Here is a 22,196-nt window from a genome sequence, read left to right as displayed (position 1 = left end):
AGTAGTCACTCTATATAGCACTTAACACAATTATATTAAATGAATATTTGCATAGCTACTTACTCTCTTTCTCCCCAGAGGGACTGTGGGTTCCATGAATACTGTTCTCAATAGCTACTTGGTATAGCTGTACAACCTAGAAAGCATGTTTTCCGAATTGTTCTTGCAATGAACTCTCTACTGGCAGCTTTATGAAGCCAGATTTCAGTAATTTTTCCAATGCTTGCCTCCTTGGGGACAATCAATTTATTTGTTCTTTGAGATCTTGCCTTTCCTCCTCTCTTTGATTTCTTTGGATTCCAGCCATATATTATTATCTAATAACCACCAAAACTATCTTCCCCTTTATAGTAGCCTCTATAAGAGTGGTAGACCTGGGTGCAACTTTGCTAGTCTCTACCTAGACCGTCAGAGTCACGTTTTCTTCTTCCTTTCTGCTCAGCTCCTTTGGATCAAGCCTCAGCCTTTCTCTTAAGGAGATCTCTGCCTCTAGCTTTGTCAGTCTGTTGTTTTGGAAGTAAGACCGAAGTATGTTTTTTAAACCATTCCACATCTCCTTTGACTCCCTGAGTTAAATTGATTTTGTCAAGACAGAATGTTCAATGCTTAAGCTTTTTAAATGACCTTTTTAGGATTGTATTTATAAAAATTTTATTGAGTTGTGTTCTTACTCCACCTCAGGAAGATGGAATTAAGATGATAAAGCTGTCCGTTCTTTTTGTTTCTTTTGAAACAAAAATCTGCCACCTTTCCTTGACAATCATGAACTAGCCTCTAAAATCTAATGCCAGGGTTAGAGGTTATTTGATTAACAAATCCAGGATGGATTAGGACCATGCTGGAGGATGGCTAAGGCCTCTGGATATGTCCTGTACGTCAGAGGTTTTGCTACCTCCTCTTGTTGGTTTCTTCCCATGGCCAACTATTGTTTAAACAACGTAATAAGAAATGGAACCTGGGGCAAAATTTCTTCAATATCTATTCTAAGGCTGGCACAAATAGTCAAAACCAGGAGTTCATGTCTACTCCTGGAAAGCCAAAGAATCTTAGCATCACATTTTGTTCTGCTCACCTCCAAAACTACAAAGGCTGGATCCTACCTCAGCCTCACTTGAAACCCTAGGCCAAGTTACAGCGATGTAGCCTGGGAGCAGAGGCTGCAAAGATTGTCCCAAATCTAAAATCCTTCATGAACCCCACTTGGTACAGGTCCACCAAAGCTTAAGGCCTCATGCTCTGTCTGCCCAAGAAATAATGACCACATGGGTATTTTCCCCCAAATACTACTCCTTACTTTTCTTCACTATTCCTGGTTTAATGTAGTAGGTGTTAGGTTTTGAAGGACTTAATAAATTGTGCTTCTCCTCTTTAATTAATGTTGACATTAAGTTTCTGTGTCCTTTTATATGCCCAGTAGGATGATGGTCACAATTAAAAGACATGATGTGTGATCTCCAATAGTATACTATCTCTCTGTGGAAAAAAGGTATAAACTCTGTGTTTATTTAAAGATATTAACTCTCAGTGTTAGTTAATGCCTGTAGAATGTGGGAGACATTTGCTAACTGAGGACTTTGCCTTGCATCCAGGGCATAGAGCTAACCTCGCAGTATGTGTTCAGCTGATGCCTGCTGGACAGCCCAAATGCTTCTCAACCGGAAACCATAGTACCCTGGGGTGGGGGGGATATGGAAATAATGGGAGATGCATTGTGGGTCACCATGCCTGGTTTGTGGTAGGGGGAGAATTTTTGCTGACATTTATTATTAGATGGTGGCCAGAGATGCCAAATGTCCTGAAATATGTGTGAGAGCCCCATTAGTGAAAAATTGCTCTCTTAAAATGTTGATTATGTTGATTTCCCTTGGCTTCCCTCCTCCCTCAACCAACACACACACAGGGTTTGAGACCCAAATGCTTACAAAATACTGTTTTTCCATCCTGGTGCAAAGGCAGAAGCTTACATATTTTTAAAAATGTAACAGTGTGGCCTGACTGTGCTTTAGTTCACTCCGCTCTTATGGTGGACTTGTCCTTTCTACAAATGGGTATTACTGTTCTGTCCCAGGGTATTGAAGTCACTCGTGAAGTTGTGCATCTTCTGGGAGGAAGGCTGTCAACTCCTGAAGGGCAGGGACTATGTCTTTCTCATCTTTATATTCCTGTAGCCCAGCGGCCCACAGCATAAGTGCTAAACAGGCATGAGTGGAATAAGCCACATGAATGAGATTTTAACATGTGGCATAGACATGTTTTGTGATGGAACACAACATAGAAATTCTCTGTATTGTCCAACTAGAAAGTTCATGAAATATAGCGAAACAAATGATGAATGCTGAGTTTGGAACTCTTTGCTCCAGGTCTTCTGAAAGAAATTGCTGCTTCATCTAACATATAAAATTCTTACTTGTACTTTCTTTTTTTTTTTTTTTTTAACTGCAGGATTCCTTTTCGCAGGTAGGTTCAGTAGGTTAACTGTTTTCAACATCTGTTTATGTTTTGCTTTGCACTGAAATGTCTGAAATGGATTGTTGTAGGACATAAAATCCATTTTGTCTCATATGCATTCCCTGATCGTTTTCAGCTGTCAGGAGTCAATATTTCAGTTCTGTACTCACTTTGCCAATCTGATTGAATTTTTAAAAGTCACAACATTTCCATTGTCATAGGATCAGTGGGTCAATGAAGACTCTGAGATTTGCCCACACTCAACAGCTTTCTTAATGCCCTGTGAAAAATAGCTTGGCTTCATTTGAGAATATGTTAGGCTCCTCTGCATTTTGGCATAGCATCCTTCAAAATACAGTAACTTATAATCAAGATGTGAAATTTAAAACATTTTAATGAGTAAGTGTCAAATATTTAATTTCCTGAGGATTGGATCACCCAACCCTCCCCTCTTTTCCCCCGTGGCCACCATTGTTTCCAAAGCAATATACCGGAAAGGCTTTGAGACTATTTAATATATGCAGAAATATTTCTGATGTTGTATCTACCTTAAAAGGGATCTTTTATTTCTTGAAGATTTGTGTCTGCCTCAAAATGGTAACATTGACATGTTTGAGATTGGGGGCAAAGTCATCTCACAAAAAGGACCCAGGGCCCTATTTATCTAACTTGTCCTGATGGGGAGTTGCCTGCTGTTTTGTTCTGAGATCATCTTCTATAACTGAACAGAAATATGAGTCTCCCACCTTGCTCTGGAAAAAATGAAGTTTACCTTAAAAGGTTTTCTTATTGCCTCGGAAGACATCTCCCTGGAAAAAAGATTATTACAACTTTCCTCCAGAGACCAAATTGAGCAAACTCCACTCAGTGTGTTGGAGAGAAGTCAAGACTCTTAGAGCTATCTGAACTTGAAAGAGACCTTCTCCCCCCTCCCCTTCTTCTTCTTTTTCTTTACTAATTTCATTGTATTTTTGGAATATTTGTGGTTGGCACAAGCCATTTATTTTTCACCCCTTACAGATATGGAAATATGGTTGGGACTCTGTGATGGCTTTATAAGGTCACCTAGATTTTCAGTGGTGGAGACAATATTGTACAAGTTGCCTCTGAAACATTCCAGTCTTCTCACTCATAATTCAGACTTCAGCTAAACAATGCTACCCTCAAAACAGAAACACTGAAATGTTACGCTGCCTAGGTACTAGATTATTATTTTTTTAAAAGATTTTATTTATTTGTCAGAGAAAGAGAGAGAGAGCACACCAGCAGGCAGAGGCAGAGAGAGAAGCAGGCTCCCTGCTGAGCAAGGAGCCCCATGCGGGACTTGATCCCAGGACCTTGGGATCATGACCTGAGCCGAAGGCAGCCACTTAACCAACTGAGCCTCCCAGGCGTCCCTGGATTATTATTATTAATCAGTCTCCTCAACAGTAAAAAAACAAGTTGTCGATATTTAGTCTCTGTACTGGGCATCCATTCTGGGATGTGTGAATGTGAGACTTGGGGTGGAGGTACAATCTGGTGCTGCTGTTATGTTAATTTTCAAAGGAGAAAATGTGAGCATGGTTGGCTTGCAGAACCATGTGTTGTGGTGTGAACGGAGTAATTTCATTTTGCGAGAGCTCATGAGTTCTTTGAACTTTGTACGCATCAATTAAATACCAGAAAATGGGATGAAAAGACTTACTGAAAACCAGATGCTTGTTCTTCATGCCTCTTGGAACATTAAAAACAAACATCACAACAAAAGACATTTGGGTTTGGCATAATTCAGTGATGGATGATTTAGAAGCATTTTGCTTAATGGTAGAGTGGGAGCTAATGTTTGGAGAGTTAACAGATGTCTGGTTTGAGTGTATCTAAATCACCGATCTCTTACTCAATAAATCTACTTATAGTTCATATAGGGAATACTTTCATAGTTTATTGAGAACAGAAAGGAAAGCATCTAGCGCTGGCAGATTTGCTTCTTACATATGGGGTAGCCATTGGCTTGTCTTTGGCTTCCCTAGTGGATAGGCAGTGGAAGTGGGTTGAATTAGCCCTTTCTTTAATACTGAAAAAACAATTCGGATCACATTTTGGAGCGATAATCGTACAGGAGACAATGTTCTAAGCTGAATATCTAGTAGCAATCCGAGACTTGATGTCTGCATGTTCTTCAGGACTGGGAGTGTATTAACATGTGGCAGTGTAATAACCCCACAGAGTTTAGAGTAACATGTGGCAGTGTAATATCCCCACAGAGTTTAGAGGAAGCTTCTGTGTCCTGCTCAGGCCACACAAGCCAGAGTGACCTTGTCTTCCTTGCAGGCTGTTCCCTGCACCACTGAACCAGTGGAGTCCAGAATACAGTGGCTGGTCATCAGCTTCCTGCCTAGAGAACTAAGGTGCTGTTAGTCTCAAACCAACACATAGTTTGGGTTTGGGATGAATTTTTCTTTTGAATTGTTTTCAACACTGCAAGCAAATCTTTGTCGGTAGGACAGATGGTTATTGAATTTTGCCAGAGTTTTGCATAAAATCCGATCCCCTGAAATGTGCACTGTCATTTTGGCTTAAGAATGTTTTGATATTTGACTTGCTCATATCATAAACTTCAAAGTGATAAATGGAATTTTACGAAATCTACCAGATCAACATATATGAATTAGAATAACCTTTGGGTAGGAATATTTGTACGTGGTTAAAATTCACAGACTGTTGACTAACCATGCTATGTTAACTAAGTCTACATAATTGTATTTAAGAATATAGCTGTTGTGCTATTTAAGAAAATCCATAACACAGTATCATGTTATGAAGGTAGAATTAACTTTCACATTTCAAAATACTCTGCTAATATTAAACAGTTTATATATTGCCTCAAGTTTGCCTGATCTTTGGTTATAACAAACCCTATTCGAAATAAAAATAATCAATATATCTCTACATCAGATGCTGTACATTAAGAAGTAGCAAGCTGATATTAATCTCTTTATAGATAGTATCTTTGGATGAATATTACCACTTTCAGAGCTATTATAGGCCAAGGATAACATATGTTTAGCAAAACCTTGGAGTGGTCAGGGAATAGGGTTTTTGTCATTGTTGTTAATTAGGTTTTTCTACTCTGATTTTTTTTTAAAGATTTTATTTATTTGACAGAGAGAGAGAAAACACAAGTAGGCAGAGAGGCAGGCAGAGAGAGGGGAGAAAGCAGGTTCCCTGCGGGGCAGAGAGCCCGACGGGGGGCTCGATCCCAGGACCCTGGGATCATAACCTGAGCCGAAGGCAGAGGCTTTAACCCACTGAGCCACCCAGGTGCCCCTCTGTTATGATTTTTTAACTCTTGAAATGATGTTACTTATGCTATGCTAAGCAGAATAACATCCACATCTTTGAAAATTGATCATGAAGGCCAAGACTTAGATTCTTAAAGCAAAATATTCTATACTATAGAAACTGTAGAAGATTCCACATTTTTTCAGAATTGCAAAACATTCTCTGGCAATATTTTATAAATTTAATTCTTGACAGTTTGCTTATTTTCTTGTGATTTTTCCATCTCTCTGAAAGATAGAGAACAGAAAACTTATGTATTTAAAGATTCCAGGTAATTAAGGTTTTACTTAATTAGATCAAGGTATTAAAGGTAATTTTGAAATATGACCCTCTAGAAAGAAGGTGAAAAATACTACAGACAGGCCATTTCTAAAACTTATCTCTTATTACTGGCTGTGGTGAAGTCGTAATCCTCCATTATGCCATATCTGGCCTAGGAGTCAGCATGGAAACATGGAGGAAAAGCTCTATTTCTTACTCCCCAAAAGAGCAGCTGTGTTTAGGGATGGGTGGTTTTGAACTTCTGATGATGAGGGCCATGGGATCTAGTCCTTCACAGGGTTTGGGGCATCTGGATTCAGTTTTTCATGACTCAGTGGGTAAAAAGCTTGGTCTTTTTTCACAGGGACAGAGCTGGTGAATGGATAATGTGTTTTAAGAAGTTCTAAAAGCCGTAGAACTAGGCCAAGTTAAAAAAATATATGAGATCTCTGGTCTTTCTACTGAGCTTCAGAAAAAGGAACTGAATGACTCAGTATTGCTTTGGATACTGCCTTTTTGCCAATAACCTTGAATTATTTTAATCATATTTTTCACAAAGAACCTCACACTTCTCACCTGTAAATGCCACCTAGTAGAGCTGTTTTGAGAATTATAAAAACTATTTTCTATGCAAAACGCTGAGAGCAGTGCGTGGCCCACAGGAAATTCTCAATGGCTTTTTGTTTTGTTTTGTTTTTTGCTGTATTGTTATTATTTCTGTTATTATTATGTCTGTAGTAAATATTCCAAAATGGAGCAGCATTTTAGTCCTTGTGTTTCTAAGACTTTTTTGAGAGTGGGATGGCATATTTAGGTGACTTTATTGATTCATTATTTTTATTTATTTTATTTTTTTTAAAGATTTATTTATTTATTTGACAGAGATCACAAGCAGGCAGAGAGGCAGGCAGAGAGAGAGGAAGAAGCAGGCTACCCGCTGAGCAGAGAGCCTGATGCAGGGCTCGATCCCAGGACTCTGGGACCATGACCCAAGCCGAAGGCAGAGGCTTTAACCCACTGAGCCACCCAGGCGCCCCTGAGTCATTATTTTTTAAAAAGATTTATTTATTTATTTTAGAAAGAGAGAGAGAGAGTGTGTGTGTGGGAGCAAGAGATAGCATGAGTGGGGGAGGGGCAGTGAAAGAGGGAGAGGGAATCTCAAGCAGACTCCCCCTTGGGCACAGAGCCCAATGGGGCTCCATCCTGGGATGCAGTGATTATGACCTGAGCCGAAATCAAGAGTTGGCTGCTCAACTGACTGAGCCACCCAGGTGCCCTGGTTCATTATTTCAGTACTTTTATGGAGTGCCTAGTACAGTCAAGGCCCTTTTTGAGTACTAACGCTACAATAGGGAACAAAACCCAACATAGTCCTTGAGCTCATGGAGCCTACTGTGTAGGAGGAATAACCAATGTAATCTAAGAATCACACACATACATGTAAATTGCAACTGGGATAAAGAGCAGAAAGACGAGAATCATTCACAAGTCATGAGTTGATGAGTGACACAGGCTGGCTGAGAGCTGGAGGGAGGCCATTCTAGGCAGAGGGCTTGTGAGGATCTGGGTGAGTAGCAGAAGGTGGCAGAAGTGTAGAGAGAGAGGCCATGAATGATGTGCAGTGAGAGAGCATAAACAAGGCAGACCAAGAAAGGTCTCCAGATCCTGCTCTGGAAAGTGGCATCAGCATTACCTTGGAGCTGCTAAGAAATGCATTGTCTCAGGCTCTACCCCAGACCTACTGTCTCAGCCCCTCCCAGTGTGTTTCACATGCACACTAACATCTGAAAAGCCTTGTATTTTATGGCATATTAAGGAAGCTTGTTTTTGTCTCTGAAGTTTCTGGAGAATTTTAAGCAGAACCACAATATGGAGATTGGAAGGAGATGAGTGAGGATGTGGGGCAACCAGGGAGGAGATTGCTGAAGTCACTAGAAATGTGGGAATTCTGATGGGATTGTGAGATGAACTTGTCCAATGATTGCCTGCATTTTAACTACCCTTACTTTTTTTTGCTTGCTCCCAGTAACTCCATTTTGGCTACTACACTGGATTGAGAAACTTTTAATTGAAGATTGAAAAGCTCTCATTTACTTAGTTGTAAATTTTTTCTTTGGAATTTATCCTTGTTGAAGGCATAAAAGGCACCGAGCTCCTGAATAACAGGAGATAATCCACTGTGGCCACACTGAGTTGCCGTTTTTCTGGTCAAAGGCAAACAAACTTGACAGATATATTATTTATCATGTAAAGTCTTTTAGTAGTTTTTATCTCCCTCCCATAAAAAGTATATTAAAAATCCCATACATTTCTTGGGAAAATTTTTTTTAGCCTTAATTGTGAGTAATTTATTCAATTGAGAATGCATATATTTATTCTGATCCTACTAGGTACTAGGCACTGGTTAGTTGCCTAGGGACTAAAAATAATTTTCTGGGCACATGATGTAAGGTTTTGTTGAATGAACTGAACATGTATCTTTACTTCCTGAGATTGTGGTTTAGTAACTTTTGTATGTACATCTATGACCATGATCCCAAGTAGAAAGTGATAAAAGTGTAGGCCAGTTGAAATTGCTTCAACTGCAAGTGATAGAATATTTATGTTAACAGTGATTTATTTATCAAGGATTTATTCCTTTCTCATGTGAATGTAATCTGGAAAATAAGCTATTCCAGGGCTGATAGAGAAGATTCAGAAATCCATCAGGAAGTCAGATTCCCTCTTCTTGCTTTTCAGCCACCTCCTTCATATAGATTCTACGTCAGAGTCTGAAATAGTTGCTTGAGGGGCACCTTGGTGGTTCAGTCAGTTGAGTGTCTGACTCTTGATTTTGGCTCAGGTCACGATCTCAAGGTCGTGAAACCAAGCCCTGAGTCAGGCTCCACACTCAGTGGGGAGTCTGCTTGAGGGTTCTCTCTCCTCTGCCCCTTCCCCTGCTCACATGCTCTCTCTCTCTCAAATAAATAAATATATCTTTAAAAAAATAATAAAATGAATGCTTGAGCTGCAGCCATTACACTTGTATTTCCACAAGCAGGAAAGAGGAAGGACCATACCCTTCTCTTTGAGGACACTTCCTAGAAGTCACATTTACCACTTCTAATTTCATCTCATGAGCAGGAACCCAACCACATGGCTTCACATAGCTGCAAGAGAGGCTTGAAGATGTTGTCTTCAAGTTGACATTAAATATTGGCCGAACTAAATTTTAGGATTCTCTTTCTAAGGTCAAAGGAAAAGAATAGATGCTAGCAGCTGATTAGTATCTGCCACTGACCAGAAATTCAGATGAAGCAGAGGGAGATGACGTCTATCTAGATGATCAAGGGAGGCTTGCTGAATGGGGTTGAAGATGAATTACTTCTCTAAGGATTCAAACTTAGGCAGGTAGATGTGGGAAAATAGTCTAGAGCTATGATTTCCAAACTGTGAACTGAGACTCTGCTAGTTATTTTCAATTTTTGAGGGGAATCTAATGATACTCAACATTTGTTAGTTACCAACATACCTCTACTAGGTTGAGGTAGTTCATTGTCAACATTAGATTGTACTGTATTCCTTTTGATGTTGCCTGTCTTCATAAAGCTGGGTTCTTGGTGGTGGTTGTATAACACGTTGTTCCATGGAAAAATCTATGTCAAACAGGCAATGAGTGACGGTGATTTCCAATCTGATTCTGAGGTTTGAGGTATTGTGCACTGCCCAACAGATACACACATTATATTTGTAAGTAATAGTCATTATTGAAGAATAACATGAAAATGTTTTTTATTTCAAATTATGTGTTGCACTTTTTCAAATGTCTACTAAGTTTTTAGGATAAAGATACTGATAACATAATTGGATCAAGAGACTTAATAAGTGGAATTGTTAGGCATTTCTTTTGGTTTAGGCCATTGAAAAAAATTACCTGGACACATAGTGTCCTGAACCAAGAATATATGGGAATCTCTGATTTAGGGGGTTAATTAAGTAACAAAGCCACTTTGTTTCATGTTCTTAACAAAGATGGTATTTAAAAATTTTTGTCTGTCATAAAATTCACTAAAATGTACTTCTTAAACCACAAAATTTTCTAGCTGACTTCAAAGCTTTTAATAGGAAATGTGAGTATGGAGTTGTACTAATGATCCTAGTAAAAGCTGATTCTATTAATTTTAGTATATTTTTTCTGAAAGGGAAACGTTTTCACTTGTTTACCAAATACATTTTCAATTTCGTGACTTGAGAATGGACTCCATAAGACATATACAATTTAAAAAGTAGTTATAATTTGCATAATGATCAAAGAGCAATTTATGTTTAAGCTATTTAATTCACTTATTTATTCAACAGGTATAATCCACTTCTGATTGTACTCAAGTGCTGCTCCAGATGCCAGGTGTACACTGATGAGAAAAGGGAGGTATTTTCATTTAAAGAGAGCGTCACAGATGAGTTAAAATTATTTATGCTATGATTACAGAAGCAGGTATCTTTTTATTCTAAAACAGTTTTTGCCATTTGCAGCTGTAGAAGTATTCTCAAGGCTGTACTATGTGTTAGTGAAGTCAAATGCTGTGGGAAGGCAGAATAGGATAAAGGCTAATGCAGCTGAAATATCAACTGTGGTCTCTTTGACCTTTGAAATCTTAATAAAATGGACTTGAAATTCCATATACTCCTGCGAAAGTCCAAAGCCCTCCCCAGATCTCTGCCATGCCACTGGGTCTATGCTTCTCATGATCATCTCTAGTTCCAGGCTCTCAATCTTCTGAATTAGTTCGTTTTGGGGATCATTTTTATGTTGCCTTTTCTCATCATCCAGTGGTATATAGTCTCTCACTGGGGCTAGAGTGTGGAGAATAAATTAGGGAGTGCAAGATTAGATGTAGGTAAACCATTCCAGGTGAGACACGATGGTAGTTTTTACTAGAATGTAGGATCTATGAGGCTGGATATTTTCACTCTGCCTGATATATAAGTGCACAAACAGTACCTGACACACAATAGGTGCTCAATTACTTTTTCCTAAGATAGGGAGCTCTGAAAAAATACCAGACATGGGGATAAAGATTATTTATTTGGTTTCAGACATGTTAGGTATGAGGTATTTTTGTAACATCCACTGGGGAGAGGTCAAATGCCCAGTTGGATACAAAACTCTGGAGCCCAGGGGAAAGATCTACGCTTGTTAGGTAAAGATGTAAGTCAAGTGTGTAGGGCTGGCAATGGAGCTATTTGTGTGGACAACATTGCTCAGAGAGTATGAATGTAAGAAAAGAACTTACAGAAAGAGAAGGAATGACCAGACAGGGAGGAGAAAGAGAAGTCAAGAAAAGAAAGTGTTTGAAGCAGATGGGAGGGGTTAACTGAGAATTTGATCTCTCACATGGTGCTGGGATGTCATTACAAGGGTGACCGAAAAATGTCTTTGGAATAGAGCAAAGTGGAGGTCATTGGTGACCATAGCAAAAGCTCTTTTGGTGCAGTGACAGAAGTGGGTCCCAAATCGTAAAAGAGTAAACAGTAAGTGAAGAAATTTGGACGATAAGTATTAACAACTCCTAGGGTGTTTTGGATGAGAGAGAGAGGACAGTGGCTGAAGTGTGATACAGGTTTGAGGATGGTTAAAAAAAAAAAAACAAAACTGGAAAGACCTGAACATGATAAAAAGCTGATGGAAGGGGGAGAGAGGGCAAGAGAATGGGAGAGAGCTTGAACATATGATTTAATGGAGAATTAAGGTGTAAAATTCCTGAGAAGGGAGAAGGAAATGAAATCTGTCACAAAAGTAGGAGGAGTCATCTTAAATACGAAGAGCCTTCAATAGCTTCTGTGTTTGAACAGAAGAGAAGGTTCTATAAATGATCATGTGTGTAGGTTTAGATTTAGGTAGATGAGGCAATTCTCATTTGACTGTTTTTTATTCTCTCTGTAAGATGGAAACTGAAGTGGGTCATCTCCTAGAGTGAGGGCAGAGAGGAGATGGTAGTTTGAGGAGAATGGAGAAGGCTTTACCTCAGCAACTGAGTTGAGTCCTCTACAGCTATATTTGACTATCCAGGTATAGATACAGAGAGAGTAGATCATTGGATTCATCTGGTGTTGGCTTTTACATGATGGAGTGGGGGAAAAGAAAATCCAGAAGGGTAGGCAGGTCCAGAGCATTAGCAGGAATATTGTTTCATTAATGGTCCAAAGAGTCTAAAGGAGATACATAGGGAATTGAAAAAAGGAGAGAGCTGATAGACTGGGAGAAGATAGAGGTACCCATGGAAAGCAGGTCATAATTTTGTCTGCTTCAAGTTCTCTACAATGTCTTACCTGATCCTCCAGCAAGAAATTGTGATCCTATCTTTTGAATTCCTTTGGCACTTTAGCTGTAAGACTCATGGTGCTTATCATTTGCTACCTTGACATATAGTTATATTATTTATGGACATATCTCTTATTAGACTGAACTTTTGAGGGACAATTGGCCTGAAATCATTGTTATATCCATCATTGTGTTTATTATAATAGTAGGTGCTCAATAACTAATTGTTGAGTAAATAAGTAAGTAGAGTCTACTACTGCCTGTGTTGGGCTACAGTCCCACACTTGCTTATCTCCAAGCCTGAAAGGGCACCACCCACTCAGTGCTAGCCTTGTAATCAATGCAGTATTGCAGCTCTTATATTAAATTGTGTCAGTGTGTTGGTGTGCAAACTTGGGAGCTTCCTCGGTTAAAATTTGAAACTGGCCTCCATATACAGGGGGCAAGGTGGTGCTAAAGAAAGAGGCAGACCACTTCAGATTGGTAGACAGCAGGTTAAATAAGCAAGGGAACTTGCTATGAGACTTCTTTGGGCAGACATGATGAGTACTTTTCCACACCTGCCAGCCAGAATCATTAAAGTTTATATAGAGGCTTTAACTGGGTTCAGTCATGTGTTTTGTCCAGATGGTCTCAACAGCGCATTGCTCTTTCAAGGCTGAATTCTTGAAAATGGCTTTGGCTGTGGGAACAGTGGTACATTTCAAGGACATTTCAAGGGGGGGAGGAGCCTCTGATTCTCTGGGGCCAGCTCATGGGCCAATGGGTGGGCACATCCTTTTCATGGTCTCCTGTAACACAGTGCCATGTCTTCTTGCAGATAAAATTATAAATGAACTCTGAATGATCTCACCTTGGCTGGTGCATTAAACCAGGTGCAGAGGCAATGAGTCAGTAAAGTCATTAACCTAGGAGATCAAGCCATTCTCAAGCTAACATCACATGTTCTTTCAAATAATATGTCTCATTGGGTATTCTTAAAATTACAGAGGCTACCATTACATCACAGTGTATGTAGTGAACACTGCTTGCAATATGTGTTAATGAACAAGAATTGATTCTCTTAAAGGCAGAATAAAGCAGAAATGGAGTATCATATATGCCTTGAAATTCAGAAGAACCTATCAGAGTTGCCTTTTTATCCATGGGAAATTATCAAGTACTTGTTATATGCTATAAATAAGCAAGTGCAGGACCAACAACGTCTTGTTTATGATAAGGCTCTGTCTCAAAGGTCACTCATTTTTCAAAATCAGATATCTGTTATAGGGGAAGAACCAATGAACCCTGAATAATGCTTGTTTATGATAAGGCTCTGTCTCAAAGGTCATTCGTTTTTCAAAATCAGATATCCGTTATAGGGGAAGAACCAATGAACCCTGAATAATGCATTAGGGGGGGGGATGATGAAGAATTGAAGAGTCTTGTGGTGCTTGAAGTAGTAGAATGTCTGTTAGCAAAATATGGAAATCAGGAGAAGAACTAGTTTAAATGTAGGGATAGAGAGAAGACTAGTTTCATTTTGGACATGTTAAGAAGAGATGCAGCTAAGCACTAGGCATTGGAAACCTATGATAAAATTTGAAAGGGAGTTTGGGACTCAAGAGAGATTTGGGAGTTAGTTATGCAGAGGTTATTATGCATGCTCTGAAACTGTCATAGGAGAAAATGCAAGAAGTGTCAGAAGTCTAAGAGAAAACCGTGAGAAGCACCTTCATGTGGGACCGGAAGAACTGCTCATAGTGTGAGATTCAAATCACTTAAAAAAAAAAAAAAAAGATTTTATTTATTTATTTAAGAGAGTGAGAGAGTGCAAGGGGGTGGGGGAGAGGGGAAAGCAGAGGGAGAGGCAAACCCCCCCCTGCGCAGGGAGCCCGACATGGGGCTCAATCCCAGGACCCCAGGATAATGACCCAAGCTGAAGGCAGCCGCTTAAACCGACTGAGTCACCTAGGTGCCCCTCAAATCATTTTTAATTTCATCTCGGATTCCTGTTGCAAAAGTCACTGCCCTAAGCTAACCATTTGTAATAAATGAATTTCCAGACATCATCTCTGGCAAGAGATGGAACTAAAAATTAAAGTATTCAATTTAAATTTAAATTAGCAAAATTTCAAGTATTTGAAGATAAGAACTTTTATCTGAACCCTTGACTCCATCTCATAATCCACTCACCAATGGATAGGCTACACTGGCAGCATAGACAGTGGAAGGTGTCCTGAGGGGTTGTCACTGTTTAACTAGTCAACAAGACAGGCTCTTTTTCAGTGTTCAACTTCAGTTACTAAATACATTTAACCTTGTTGAATGGCTGTAAATTCATTTTATCCAGATTCATGCAGAGTTGGGTTAGGACTGGTGAGACAAACAGCAATGAAGTCTGGGTAATGTCCTGTCTACACCTACTCACCAATATGTTAACCATGGTACTAGGCTGACTTTGCTTATAGCTCTGGGCCATGGTAATTTATAGCCCTTCGGAATAATACTAAATTGGCAGATATGTTAAAAAAAAAAAAAAAAAAACCAAGGTGGAATCACTTCAAAAGTTCATGTACTCCTGAAAAACATTTCCAAAATAGATGATTTTCTCTGCTCTGAATGCGGTTGTACAGTTATTTGTTCATTTATGAGCATCATTTAGTGACTGAATTCAGTTCCATGCCCTCAAGGACATGCACCAGAATCTCTCAGGACTGCTGCTGCTCTGAATGGACAGCTGTACTCTAAAATTCCATATGGCCTCTTGAGTTGCTTTGTAATATTAAAACCACATTTCCTTTTCTCCTTTTGCTTTAGGTCTTGGGAGCTGTTGACAATAATATGGGTGATGGCTGCTCTCAGAAGACAGCTACTGCTAATATTCTCCGCTTCCTGTTGCTGGTGTTGATTCCGTGTATCTGTGCACTCATCGTCCTGCTGGTGATCCTGCTTTCCTTTGTTGGTGAGTGATGCTGCTGTGAGAGAAAAATGAAGTCAAAATTCAAATGAGCCTAACCATGATTTCTATTTAGTGCTTAGGTAACCTAAAGGGTCAACTTGATGGAGGTTTATCCATTGATTATCTTAGGAACTCTGAAGTTTCAGCCACAGAAATCATTCTGCTGGTTATTCCTATTATAGGAAATTGATGGAGTAATTGATGTAAAGCATTCAAGGTGTAATTACCAGGTGTCAGGCACTTTGAAAGTCCCTGAGAACTTAGGGATGGTTAAATTAGTCTGTCTTCCATAGGAACTCATGGTTGAGAGGAAGACGTGATTATGACTTAGGGCAACACATGTTGATGATGGAGGCATATGCAAGGTACTTTGGGGAACAAAGAAGTCTTCATGAGGCACTAACATTTTAACCTTTGGAATAGTTCATAGAAATTCAGGAAAGAAGGCAATCATGCATGAATTTGGCAGAGAAAGCAGCAAGTGCCAAAGTATGACCCTGTGATAGATGGAGACAGACTTAGGATAGTGGGTAGAATCTTGGCACTGGGAAGAAAAGCAGCTAGATTGATAGATGAAATCCGAATGACACAGGACCTTGCATGTTGTCCCAAGGAAATTGGGCTTCAACACCTGGATTATTGGTTTTCAAACTCTACTCCATGGGAACAAGTTTCAGGGGAGGAGTTTCAACGTTTTGACTTACAATTCTACAAATTAAATCTTAAACACATGCTCAAACTAAAAGTTTTAACCAAGTGGAGAGCAGCAACCAAATAATTTGTGCTGACAGCTCAATTCATTTGTATTTGGATCTTGCTATCTTTTTAAATAAACAATATGTTAAACTTAAAAGGCGAATGATTGGAGGAGGAAATCCAAAATATTACCTTTGGTAGCTACCTATTGCTATGAATTCAGATTTTTTTTTTCACATGTAGGCAAGTAAAATAGAGAAATAAATACCAAGATGATTCTGATCAAATTGCTTACCAACAATCTTGAATTTTTTATTTCACCAAAACTACCTATTATTTTCTCAATATCTGGTTTTTAATATGACACACATTAACAACTTATACAGCAAATTAATCCTAATAAGATACAGTTTGTATGTATTTGTAGATATTAGGATCTTATCCGATATTTCTTTGAAAGTAGTATGAAAATGCTTGAAAACCATTGCTATGGGTTGTAGTTTACCATTGGAGGATCTCTCCAAGTGGGGAGAAATCTGATCAAATTTGTATTTGCAGAAGACAGTAGACCTAGATGCACTGCAGAGGATTGGAGGCAGAAAGGATTGGAGGTGGTTTTGAGGTTTTGAGGCTCTGCCTGTGCCTACATTAGCATTTGTTAGCATTAAGTTAGCATTAAGGCATTTGGTGCATTAAAATCAACAGAAATCGGGGCTCCTGGGTGGCTCAGTGGGTTAAGGCCTCTGCCTTCGGCTCAGGTCATGATCTCAGGGTCCTGGGATCGAGCCCTGCATCAGGCTCTCTGCTCAGTGGGGAGCCTGCTTCCTCCTCTCTCTCTCTCTCTCTGCCTGCCTCTCTGCCTACTTGTGATCTCTCTCTCTCTGTCAAACAAATAAATAAAATCTTTAAAAAAAAAATCAACAGAAATCAAGACTGACTAGATTTTGGTGTGAAGGAGAAGAGGGATCAATATTGACTGCTTGATTTTTTGCTTGGGAAATCAGGATGATTTTGGCACCATCTGTTAACGTGGGAAATAAAGGTAGAGGAGTGGGGCGCACAGAGATGGAGGGCAGGTTGGAAGTTGAGTTTGGTCATGTTAACTCAGAGATACTTGGGGGACAACAAAATATGGTGGTGCCATAGTCCGGGTGCATTCATCTTGGGCAAATTCAACAGTACAGACAGGACCAAGAAATGATTGTAGGAATATAGGAACATGTTGCTTTTCTAAGGACATTTCAAGGGAAATTGCAACTCTATATGATTTTTGGTTCTGTGCTCACTTTAGAACTTAACCTTCACTGCACTGTTATTAATCTGAAGCTGGAAGTATCCAGAAAGGGAGCTCAGAAGGGAGTCCTGACTTCAGTTATGAAGGTGGGAGTTTGACTGGCAGTTGAAACAGGAGAAGTAGATGAACCAGAAAGAGGATGTGTCCTGATGAAAAGCTGAGGGCAGGGGTCCTGGGATCAAGCCCCACATCAGGCTCTCAGCTTAGCAGGAAGCCTGCTTCCCCTCCTCTCTCTCTGCCTGCCTCTCGGCCTACTTGTGATCTCTGTCAAATAAATAAATAAAATCTAAAAAAAAAAAAAAAGAAAGAAAGAAAAAAGAAAAGCTGAGGTCAAAGGCCCTGGAATATTTAAGGGGGAAGATAAAGAAAGAGGAGGAAGTAAGGGAAACAGGAAGAATGGTCAGACAAGAAAAGACCCTGGAAATGCTGGGTTTCACAGCTGCCAAGAGAGGAGAGACACTTCAGAAGTCAGAGGGTGATAAGAAAACAGAGAGGGAGTAGGCTCTGTCAGTTGAGAGTCTGCCTTTGACTCATAAGCAGGGAGCCTGCTTCTTCCTCTCCCAGCCCACCCCCTCCTATGCACGCACTCCTCCTAATAAATAAATAAGATTTTTTTTTTTAAAGAGAGAAAGTGGCTCAGCACAGCAGCATTCAGGTTTTTTCTTTTTTTTTTTTTAACTTTATTTTATTTTTTCAGTGTTCCAAGATTCATTGTTTATGCATCACACCCAGTGCTTCATGCAATATGCGCCCTCCTTAATACCCACCACCAGGCTCATCCAACCCCCCACCACCCCTCCCCTCCAAAACCCTCAGTTTGGTTTTCTTTTTTTTTCTGAACAGCATGTTATCCTTTTCTTTTCTTTTTTAATTTCTTTTCAGCATAACAGTATTTATTGTTTTTGCACCACACCCAGGGCTCCATGCAATCCTTTTTTTTTTTTTAAGATTTTATTTATTTATTTGACAGAAAGAGATCACAAGTAGGCAGAGAGGCAGACAGAGAGAGAGAGGAGGAAGCAGGCTCCCCGCTGAGCAGAGAGCACGATGCGGGACTCGATCCCAGGACCCTGAGATCATGACCTGAGCCGAAGGCAGCGGCTTAACCCACTGAGCCACCCAGGCACCCGTAATCCGTGCCCTCCCTAATACCCACCAATTGGTTCCCCCAACCACCCACCCCCCCGCCCCTTCAGAACCCTCAGGTTGTTTTTCAGAGTCCACAGTCTCTCATGGTTCACCTCCCCTTCCAATTTCCCCCAACTCCCTTCTCCTCTCCATCTCCCCTTGTCCTCCATGTTATTTGTTTTGCTCCAGAAATAAGTGAAACCATATGATAATTGACTCTCTCTGCTTGACTTATTTCACTCAGCATAATCCCCTCCAGTCCCGTCCATGTTGATACAAAAGTTGGGTATTCGTCCTTTCTGATGGAGGCATATTACTCCATAGTGTATATGGACCACATCTTCCTTATCCATTCATCCGTTGAAGGGCGTCTTGGTTCTTTCCACAGTTTGGCGACTGTAGCCATTGCTGCTATAAACATTGGGATACAGATGGCTCTTCCTTTCACTACATCTGATTCGTTGGGTTAAATACCCAGTAGTGCAATGGCAGGGTCATAGGGAAGCTCTATTTTTAATTTCTTGAGGAATCTCCACACTGTTTCCCAAGGTGGCTGCAGCAGTTTGCATTCCCACCAACAGTGTAAGAGGGTTCTCCTTTCTCCACATCCTCTCCAACACACGTTATTTCCTGTCTTGCTAATTTTGGCCATTCTAACTGGTGTAAGGTGATATCTCAATGCAACCCATGGAATGGGAGAAGATATTTGCAAATGACAGTGCAGACAAAAGGTTGATATCCAGGATCTATAAAGAACTCAAACTCAACACACACAAAACAGATAATCACATCCAAAAATGGGCAGAAGACTGAGGGTTGCTGGGGGGAAGGGGGGTGGCAGAAGGGGGGTGGGGTTATGGACATTGGGGAGGGTATGTGCTTTGGTGAGTGCTGTGAAGTGTGTAAACCTGGCGATTCACAGACCTGTACCCCTGGGGATAAAAATATATGTTTATAAAAAATAAAAATTTAAATTAAAAAAGAAGAAAAATGTCTTCTGCAATGAAGACATACAAATGGCTATCAGACACATGAAAAAATGTTCATCATCAGTTTGGTTTTCTATTGGAGTTTTAGTCAGTCTGTGCCCACATTGTACTAACTGTGGCCAGCTCTCAGGCTACAGGCTGGACAAAACTGAAGTTCATCTTTGCCACCCTTTCCTTCCAAGACTCCACACCCCTCCAGAGTTGGTCAGCTTTTGTTTCCTTTCCAGGGTCTTCAAGTACTTTTTTGTGTGTTTTGTCTAGTTTTATCGGTATTATCTGTGCAAGTGTCTGTCTGGTTCTACCAATCATACTGTTGTCAGTTTTCAATCTAATTCTGGCAATAGTGTATTCAGAGGCTCACAAACATTGAAAATGACTTCCTTTCATTCTCAGGGTAGAATGCAAATAGAAGTTTTAAACACATTTTAAGTACCTCAGTGCCTCTCAACAGAGAAGAGAAGCAATTAAGATAGTGCTTTATTTCGGTTAAGTTTGTTTATTTATTAGTTCCTATCCTTATAGCTTTATTGAAATTTTAGTATATTCACAGGTAAGTGTAACCCTCGCTACAATCAATTTTGGAACACTTTTACCACTTTAAGAAGAAACTGTACTTTTTACTGTCAGTCTCCTGTCTTTCCATAGCCCCCCTGTCCCAACCCTAAGCTATCACTAATCTGTGTAATAATGTCTCTATAGATTTCCCTATTCTGGACATTTCATATCACCCTATGTGATTTTTGTAACCAGTTTTTTTTTTTAAAGATTTTATTTATTTATTTGACAGAGAGAAATTACAAGTACACTGAGAGGCAGGCAGAGAGAGAGAGAGAGGGAAGCAGGCTCCCTGCTGAGCAGAGAGCCCGATGCGGGACTCGATCTCAGGACCCTGAGATCATGACCTGAGCCGAAGGCAGCGGCTTAACCCACTGAGCCACCCAGGCGCCCCTGTAACCAGTTTTTTAAAAATATTTTATTTATTTATTTGACAGGCAGAGATCATAAGTAGGCAGAGAGAAATAGGGGGAAGCAGGCTCCCCACTGAGCAGAGAGCCCGATGCAGGGCTCGATCCCAGGACCGTGAGGTCATGACCTGAGCCGAAGGTAGAGGCTTAATCCACTGAGCCACCCAGGTGCTCCTAACCAGTTTTTTTAAATTTTGCATAATATTTTCAATGTTCTATTATATTTCTACTATAGTCTACTATATCCTATTAGTTCCATTTCATGTTCTATTATATTTCAGTATTTCATCCCTTCTTACAGCCAAATAATATTCTGTTGTGTGGATTTACCACTTTTTCTTTGTCCATATACCAATTTTAGTTGTTTCCATCTTTTGCCTATTATGAATAATGTTGCTCTGAACATTCATGTACAAGTTTTTGTGTGAACATATGTTTTCATTTCTTTTGGGTTTATACCTAGGAGGAGATTTCTTTTATTACTGTATATGGGATTAGGAAGTATACCATTTATAACCACTTCTAAGTACCACTATGGCTTATATTTAGGTAACCTTTAGAAAGTGGGGGTTTCCTGGACATTTTCTTCAAAAGCATTCTTTTCATAAATTCAGCACCAGATGATATATGGATATATTAAGTAATATCTCCTCAAATAAATATTTCCTATTTGATAACTGAGATGTTTGTTGCTGTACTGAGCAATAAAACCATTTATATCTGTGTTTTAAAAAAAAAACCTCATTAAATCCTGCTTACTTTCAAACATGTTCTTTTTGGTTTGCATTTATAACTCCATACTCTTTCAAAGTTTTATAGTTATTTATGGGATAGCTATACTATGGGATGGTGGGATGCCAAATTTGTATAAATTTTGTATAAATAACAGGAGCTATAGCTTCAAAAGACAAAGATAATAGTGAGAGGATTGTTATTTGGGACAAGATAATAAAAGCTTTAGGCTAATACATATGCATTATGTGTCTCTAATTTTGTCTCTTTGGGCTTCTCTCATGTATAAAACCAAGTGGCAAAGAGATTCCTGAAGATAAGAGAGTTGGACTTTTCTGAATAATTATTTCACTGGCAGGATATAGAACAGAGCAATAGCAAATAGTTTCTCTCCTCAACCCCCAAAACCAAAGTTGGAACTACAAAGTCTTAGTTTAGTTTAGTTTAGTTTAGTGTTTCTAAAATCAGCAGAAACCGTGAGCTGTCCATATGGTTCCAAAGATTTGGACTCTAAAATAAAGATTCTGTTTTTTAAAAAATCGAAGTCCAGGATCAGATAGATTACAAGGTGGATTTTACCACACATTTAAGGAAGAGTTCATATGTACTCTCCTTAAACTATTTCAAAAAATAGGGGCGCCTGGGTGGCTCAGTGGGTTAAAGCCTCTGCCTTCAGCTCAGGTCATGATCTGTGGGTCCTGGGATCGAGCCCCGCATCAGGCTCTCTGCTCAGCAGGGAGCTTGCTTCCTCCTCTCTCTCTCTCTCTCTCTGCCTGCCTCTCTGCCTACTTGTGATCTCTGTCAAATAAATAAATAAAATCTTTAAAAAAAAAAAAACTATTTCAAAAATAGATGAGGAAGGGGAGCTCACAAAGACATTTTATGTGGCCAGCATTATCCTGATACCAAAACCAGACAAAGACAACACACACACACACACACACCCCCAAAACCACACACAAACTATAAGCCAATATCTTTGAAGAACACAGATGCAAAAATCCTTAACAAAATAGCAAACCATTCAATAATACATTAAAAGGATTATTGCCACAATCAAGTGGGATTTATTCTGGGGATGCAAGGATAATTTAATATTTGCAGATCAATCAGTGTG

At 39.6% G+C, this 22,196-nt stretch overlaps 1 protein-coding gene across 3 annotated transcripts in view; it reads left to right on the top strand.

The window, feature by feature from the left end:
- Positions 1–22,196, top strand: part of CORIN (corin, serine peptidase) — a 246,751-nt gene that overhangs the window by 17,409 nt on the left and 207,146 nt on the right. For all 3 annotated transcript variants that reach the window (XM_045079705.1, XM_045079704.1, XM_045079706.1), the window contains exon 2: positions 15,134–15,278. In XM_045079705.1, the coding sequence (XP_044935640.1) occupies positions 15,134–15,278 (145 nt within the window). The remainder of the gene's footprint in view (positions 1–15,133; positions 15,279–22,196) is intronic.

The sequence above is a fragment of the Mustela putorius genome, unplaced genomic scaffold, assembly GCF_011764305.1.
Source record: "Mustela putorius furo isolate JIRA1106 unplaced genomic scaffold, ASM1176430v1.1 tig00000430_pilon_pilon_pilon, whole genome shotgun sequence".
NCBI lineage: Eukaryota > Metazoa > Chordata > Mammalia > Carnivora > Mustelidae > Mustela > Mustela putorius.
This window is presented reverse-complemented; position numbering and strand designations above follow the sequence as displayed.